Raw genomic sequence first — 7,113 nt, forward strand, 5'->3', positions numbered from 1 at the left:
CTAGTAGTCCAGGGCACAGATGAGGGCCACACCACGCTTTACCCAGTGTCGCTGGGGCTGGTCGGTGGGGATCTCCACAGCAGTGACGTAGTTTGAGGAGTGGCCTGTGGTTGATAGTGTTCCTAGAGCAGGCAAGAAGGGGGAAGGTTAAGTTGTCTGCTTCAACTGGGGCAGGAACAGGGTATAAAGAAAGGCAGTGGACTTGGCAGACTGAGCTTGGGACAAGGAAGGGGACCTGACCCAAGAGGAAGCCTGTCTGGGGAGTGTGGCCAAGGCTCAGCCTTGCCCTAAGTTACTGCACTGACGATTGAGGATGAGAATGGGAGAGTTGACACCCCTGCTCATTCCCTGTGGACCCAGCCCAGGCCCACCCCACCTCTCCAGGCCTCAGTTACCCCCTCTGAACCTCCACTGGCAGGCTGGGGCTCCCAGGACCCAAGGTGGGTCTGCTAAGGGAGGCAAGAGGATGGTGAGCTCAGGGGCCACTCCCCACAGACTGGGCCCAGCCCCTGGGCATCACCTTGCCTACTACTGGCCCAGCTCTGTCCTGGCCTAGTCAGTCTCAGGAGTGAGTGCTGACTGACCTCTGTCAGCCATCCTGTTTAGCTAACCTGGGTCAGCCTAACTGGCCCAACCCTGGGGCCCACCTGTGGTGTAGGCTCCCCACCCTGGGCCCCATACCAGCACGCGTCAGTGTCTTGTAGATGGGGCACAGGTAGAAGTCCTGGTTCTGGACCTTGCGGTTGGGCGTTGGCAGGAGCCAGATAACGGCCATCTCTGTGTATAGCTCCTTGGGCCGAGACTCAGCCAGCTGGAAGGCCAGAGGGTCCCATCGGGCACCTTCCAGGAACAGTCCATGGATGAAGCACCCCTCTTTGGGTCTTGTCTTGAGCTCTGATACTGACTGGCGCATCACCTGTGGTGGGCACACAGATGTCCCCTCACATATAAACACCCAGAATCTGGGTTAGGATTTGGGTCAGGAGGCACAAGCTCCCTCCTGAGGGCTCTGCCTGTGTCCCCCCTTCACCTGCTGTTTCAGCTGGTAGCCTACAGTCTGCGCTCTGCCCCTAGGGATTTCCCTGGGGCTTACAGTCTCTTCTGTCCTGGCTCTCCCTGTCCCCCAACCCCCTCTCAGGGGTCCCCTGATTCTGCCAGCCAGCTGTGGCCTCCGTGCTCCTCCTGCCTGGGCCACACCCCAGCCTGTCACCTGACCTGGCCCTGGCTGAGTCCAGACCTTGAAATCGAAGGAGATGGTGTCAATGGAGATGATAGACTTGCGGGCATAATTTTGCAGGGTGCCTGTCAGGAAAGCCTGGGGGAAGAAGAAGCCGCTGATCCAGAAGACGGCTGGGATGCCCTTGGAGATCCAGGTCTGCAGGAAGTCCAGGCGCTGCAGCAGGTCCATGACCCATAAGGACAGTGGCTTGAGTGATGGGTAGGCTTTGGCATTCCAGAGCTCGGGCACAGTGTTGTTGTATAGGCTGGCAGCCATCAGCTCCAGCTGCAAGGACATCACCACCAGCCCCTTGAGTGCCGTGAGCAGGTCTCTCAGCGTCTGTGTGATCACTTGCAGCAGCCGGTTGTACCTATGGAGCCAGTGGCAAGGAGGAAGGCAGTGGTCTGGGGCCATGTGGCCATATCCGCACTCCCCAGTCGTAGGCCGTAGACAAAAAAACAATGGCAGAACATAGGGTCTAAGAGCATAGAGTGGGGTCGAGTGGCCTGAGTACCAATTCCAGCTCTGGCTGTTAGTAAATGTATGACCTTACACAAGTCATGTAACCTTTTTGGGCCTTGGTTTACTCATCTGTAAAATGGAATAAAAATGTGGCTGAGTTAGAGAATGGGTTTATAGGCACTTGGTGTAGCTTTTGCTGTCTTTACTCTACAGCCGAGTGGCCTGCTGACTCAGGGCTGGGGGTGGCAGGGGATTACCGAGTGACCTCCTGTACTAGCACCGTGTTCATTGACTCCTCATACAGCACAGGGTACTTGGTCATCACCCGCTGCAAGCTGATGGGCTCAGGCACCTTATGCAGAATGTTCTGGGCCACATCCTCCACTATCTGTGGGCGCAAAGAATTCTACATGCACAGAGTTCCTTCCCACCGGGGAACAGGCATGATGGTGGATAGGAGACTGGTCCTGCCCAACCACTGGGCCCTTTCCCCTGCTGCCACTAACCTCCTCCCGGCGCTGGCCGCCTGCAGAGGATGATTTGGGTTGCAGCTGGACGATGGTGCCAAGCAGGGTGTAGGTCTCATTCTGGGCACAGGTGATATTGGCATTGTCATGCAGGCCAAAGATCTCAGGCATGTCGTTGAGTGGAAGGCTTTTGATGTAGGAGAGGTAGCCCTGGAGGGTAGGAGCGCTGCGACTGAAGCCCCTGCCCTGCTCTACCTCTAGCCTGCAGGACAGCCCTCCAATTGAGCACATCCCCTACTCGTCACCCCTGGTTGCAAGCTTTACACATCTCCCTCTTACCCTCGGGACTCCATGGCCTCTGCTCCCTCCTAGCCCACTCCTCCCTGCTGCCTAGCTCCCTGCTTCTTCATTCAGCTGCTCAAACCTGTCACAGACCCTCCTGCCACAGGCCCTTTACACTGCTGACCCACACTCTGGGGTGTTCCGCCCAGCACCTGCCTGCTCCTCACACATCTTAGCTGAAGCAGCATTTCCTCAGGGAGCCCTCCCTGACTGTGGTCTGGGCTGCTTCCCGCCTCACTACCTCACCTGGCAGCCTCAGAGGAGCCGCCCGGCCCCTCCCAGCCTCACAAAGTCCTCTCGGGCAGGGGCTGAGAGGTGGGAGTTGGCCTCTGCCCACAGAACCTGAGCTCCAGGGCTATCTTTGTGGGATGGATCAATCAATGAAAAGGAGCTACTGGCCGGTAGGGGCCGAGTGTCCCAGCACCAAGGTGTTCACGGCACCCCAGGACCCCAGCCTGGCAGGCTGCCTAAAGCACGGCCCCGGTGTGTGCTCACGTTGAGGTCGTAGGTGGGTTGGATCTGGTGGTAGACGCCCGAGGCACTGTAGCTGTGCTCGGGGAAGAGCACAGCGGGGCTGTAGAAGTCCTCCAGGATGTTCATGACGCAGCGGCGGTCCCAGTCGTCAGTGACGCGGCCCCCGTAGTTGATCTCCCCTGCCGTGTACTTGAGGACCTACGGGGTGGGTAGGTCAGGCCCCCACAGATGCCCAGCTCCCCGCCCTCAGCCCATCCCCAGCCCACCTTGTAGGGGATGTGGTCATACTCGTCCAGGAACATCTTGAGCTGGCTGATGCAGATGCGCAGGTCCCCGTCCGTGAACTCGTAGGGGATGTTGAAGCCCAGGGGCCCAAACTTACGACGCTCCAGGGCATTCCCATGGAACAAACACAGAGACAGCAGCAAGGACTTGAACTCCATCACCTGCCGGAGGTGGGGGCGGGGCGGAGGGGCATGAAGGGTGGGGATGGAGATGGGGCAGGTTGGGGGTGCACGTGCCAAGTGTGTCTCACCTTGTGACAGGAGTTGAGGAAGTCATCGCTGAGGCTGCTGTAAGACCTGAGCAGGTTGGCCTTGACCCCGCGTGGCGGCTCAATGGTCATCTTGGAGCCGTTCTGTAGGATGGACACTGGGAACTTGTTGCTGGGCAGGCTGGTGAGCCACAGGCGGAAGTCCCGGTGCACCTGGTGGCCACGCTCCACGTGAGCATTGAGACCCGTACCTGGTGGCTGCTCCAACACCAGGCTCCCTCCTACCCAAGGACCCTGAGCCACCCTCAGCCTGACTCCACCCCTGGGTTGGGCTGGGCCAGACCAGCCTGCATGGACCACTGGTAAAGAACATGGGCTTCGGCAAGTTCCAGGGTCACCCGTCTGTGCTGGGTGGCCTTGGGCGAGTCACTGGTAGCAGTAACTTGAGGGGGCCACTGGGAAGATTAATCTAGTTGATATGTGTCACATATGTCACTTCCTGAGCACCCACTGTGTGCCAGTGGCTGGGCTGAGTGCTCTGTGGGACAATCTCATTTAGCCTTATCAGTCCTGGATGGATGTACTGTATTCCCTTGGTGTACCTTGTCGGGATTGATGTGCTCAATGAGGCGCTCCAAGACTGGCATCCAGCTCGGTGCCAGGTGGCAGTTCTGAAAGAAGACCCACTTGCCCCTCTCTATGGAGCTGCGCATCATGGCTTCCGCCTGAGGGCCCTGTGGGGACAGGAGTGCGGAGTGGTGGGGGACCAGCTGGCCCAGCCCACCAGCTCCCTTCTCCCCAAGCCCCTTGCCCTTACCTGGCCCTGGCCCAGGGAGATGGCAGAGAGCTTCTTGGAGAACTTCATTTCTTCGGCAAACTTGTAGAGGTCGGCAGCCGGGTCAGTGCCAGGCGATAGCACGAAGATGAGGGGCGTGGTGGAGTTGGAGTCTTTGAACACCAATGACAGGTTGGCTGTCTGCAGGGCAGGGAGAGATGCTGGGGCCACCTAGAGCTTCTCTTCAGGGGCAGGCGACCAGGGCAAGGTAGGGGGGTCCTGAGGCCCCCAGGGTAGTCCCAGAGGGGCTTCCTGGTGGGACCTGGAACCTCTCAGAGCTTTTTGGGGTGGCTAGGGGTCCTGGCCTGACCAAGGCTGCAAAGTGGTCTGTCCAGGTGCAGCCAGGATCCTGGGACCCAGGGTGGGGATTAGCCCAGGTGCTGGCTGACAGCACGTACCTGGGGCTCAATGAAGCGTGGCTCCAGGTTGGTGGCCACGAAGTCCTGCATGGCATTGGTAACCTTGTCCCCACGTAGGCAGCGGAGGACCAGCAGCTTCTGGAACTGGTCCAGGTACTGGTCCCAGATGCCAGGCAAGGGCTCCCTGCAACAGTGCCCACATCCCCCTGAGAGCCAACCTGTGGGAGGGCACTGGCCACAGGGTCTCTGCTTGCTGGACAGCAGGGGAGAATGGGGTGTCCAGGGGTACATGGCCAGGGGCATGGAAAAGATGTAGTCACAGCTGCAAGGCAACCCTGTATGGCCCCTCAGAGAAGGCTCCAGGGCAAGCCTGTTCCTGGGTCTCAGCCCCTGGATGTGCCCACCCTGCTGTGCCCTGGGTCCCAGCTCACCGGTGGGGCTCAGGGCTATCAAAGATGGCCTGGAATTCCGATAGATGCTTCACGAAGTCAAGGGCGAAGGAGGAGAAGGCCGGCAGGTTGGAGAGTGCCAGGATGTCTCGCCAGGCCCGGTGTGACAGCCAGTCCGGGGCAGGGTTCTCACTCATGACAGGGACAGAGCCCCCGGACAGGAGGTAGTGCCACTCGCTCTGGCAAGGGACAGGGGAGGCTAGTGCCCAGGCCCTGAGGCCTGCCTCCAGCGCCCCACCCAGCAGTGCCTCCCCTACCATCCTCAGCCAGAGAAATGGAGTTCTCCTTGGGGGTGGCAGTTGCACAGGTCTGGGTTAGTGTCACCTCTTTCCCTTTCCCTGGCTGTGTGACCTTAGGCAAAGGATTTGACCTCTCTGAGCCTCTGTTTCCTCACTTGGAATGTAGGAAGAATCAGAACTCTGCTTCCCAGGGGTTTTGTGGGGGTAGGTCAGAGGGTAGCTGTGATTCCAGCACCCGGCACACAGTGAGGGCTCAAGCAGTGGTGGCTGTGACTCTCAGTGCTTTCCAACGCACGATGAAATGCCTGGGGCTCATGAGACCATGAGCTGGGAGGCTCAGGACTGTCTCTGCTCATCAGCACTCTCAAGGCTCTGAGAAGACATGTGCACACGAGCTGCTGGGCCATAGTTAACCCAGGGCCTCCTGGCTGTTTTCAAGCAAGGAACTGGCCGCCCCTCCATCACGCACCTGGTCGATCTTGCCCTGGTTCATCATGATGCGGGCACACAACAGGAAGGCGAACATCAGCTTGTGCTTCTCAAAGAGGCTGCGGCAGACATTGCTGTAGAGGTTGTAGGTCAGGTAGCGGTTGATGTTGGCGATGCGCTTCTTTAGGTTGTCTGCAGGGCAGAGGGGTGATGGCAGTGCAGGGAGAGGGGAGGGAAGCAAGATCCCTGGGGCCCAGCCCAGCCCATCTCCCCAGTAGCCAAAGGGGCAGTCTGGGCACCCCCTTGGGGCATTTGCTCCGAGGAGGGTAGGAGGGGGCGCGTGTTCTTACATAGTGTAAGTCTGATGAGGGTGTGTATGAGTGGACATGGGTGTGAGTCTACGTGTGTGTGCCCGCTGTGGAAACGCATCCAGGTGTGTCACACCTGTGCCAGGGTAGAGCCTGGTGTTTGTGTCAACATGTGCATCTGTGCCAGGGCTACCTGCCCTCTCTGAGTTGGCGATGCCTGAGAGGAAGATGTTGAGAAACCACTCGAGGGAGTACTGGTACATGGGGTCCACGTTGGCCAAGTCAGACACGCAGAAGAAGAGGATCTGGGTGCGGATGGCCACGGGAATGTACTCCATGCGTGTGAGGTCAATGTCCTTCTCTGTCTGCTCTGCAATCCTGACCTTGGCCTGGGGGTACAGTACAGGGGGTGCTGGTCAGGCCCAGGTAGGTTGTCAAAGGGCACCAGGCAGAGCTGGGTGGGGATAGGGGGCAGGCCTGGGGCAGGTGGGGAGAGGCAGGCAGGGGTGGGCTGGCAGTTGCTGACCTGGATCTCAGCAGCCTTCATCTTGGAAGCCTCCAGCACCTTGATGAGCTCCATGTCATCCACAGGATTGCCCTCAGAGGAGCTAAGCCGGTACAGGATCTGGTCTTCAATGTCCTTCAGCTCCTGGTGCATCTTGGCATTATTGACAATCAGCTGGTTCTTGGCTTCCTCAAGGTCAGGCCGCTCCTCAGCCACTACCTGGCCCAGCAGCTGGTCCTCTAGGCCACTGCCAGGGGCAGGGGACATTATGTCTGTGACACCTGGTGGGCCCTGGAGGGCCAGCCTTGAGCCTGCTCACCTATGTACCTGTGCTCCTGCGGCTCCAAAGAGCCTAGCATCCCTGTTGGTGCCAGCCTGGGAGTCCTGGCCTCTGTCTCAGGCTGCAGGGCTAAGGCAGAGCCTGGCTTCAAAGTGACCAGTTCTCAGTGAGACCTCAGGTGGCAGCTTGGAATCCCAGCAGGGGCCAGGCAGTTGAACATGTGAGTTGCTGGGGTCTCTGAAAAACTCCCTC

General features: G+C 59.1%; 1 protein-coding gene across 1 annotated transcript; it reads right to left on the bottom strand.

The window, feature by feature from the left end:
- On the bottom strand, positions 1–6,848 carry LOC114485201 (dynein axonemal heavy chain 1-like). The gene is made up of 15 exons (XM_055083258.1): positions 6,603–6,848; positions 6,270–6,465; positions 5,809–5,960; positions 5,083–5,279; positions 4,691–4,835; positions 4,275–4,433; positions 4,060–4,191; positions 3,500–3,670; positions 3,231–3,410; positions 2,986–3,162; positions 2,188–2,358; positions 1,939–2,069; positions 1,238–1,589; positions 682–916; positions 1–122 (listed from the first exon to the last, which is right to left on the bottom strand). The coding sequence occupies exons 1-15, from the start codon at positions 6,846–6,848 to the stop codon at positions 1–3; spliced, it is 2,766 nt and encodes a 921-aa protein (XP_054939233.1).
- Positions 6,849–7,113: the final 265 nt, after the last annotated feature.

The sequence above is a fragment of the Physeter macrocephalus genome, unplaced genomic scaffold, assembly GCF_002837175.3.
Source record: "Physeter macrocephalus isolate SW-GA unplaced genomic scaffold, ASM283717v5 random_704, whole genome shotgun sequence".
NCBI lineage: Eukaryota > Metazoa > Chordata > Mammalia > Artiodactyla > Physeteridae > Physeter > Physeter macrocephalus.

Bases quoted from the DNA above. Each gene is read 5' to 3' on its own strand.
- LOC114485201 (XM_055083258.1), bottom strand. From the start codon at position 6,848: ATGTCCCCTGCCCCTGGCAGTGGCCTAGAGGACCAGCTGCTGGGCCAG. The intron at 5,280-5,808 runs GTGCGTGATGGA...GTCCCTTGCCAG, and splicing joins ACCAGGGCAAGATCGACCAG to AGCGAGTGGCACTACCTCCT. The intron at 2,359-2,985 runs GTGAGCACACAC...CCTACCCTCCAG, and splicing joins AACCCACCTACGACCTCAAC to GGCTACCTCTCCTACATCAA.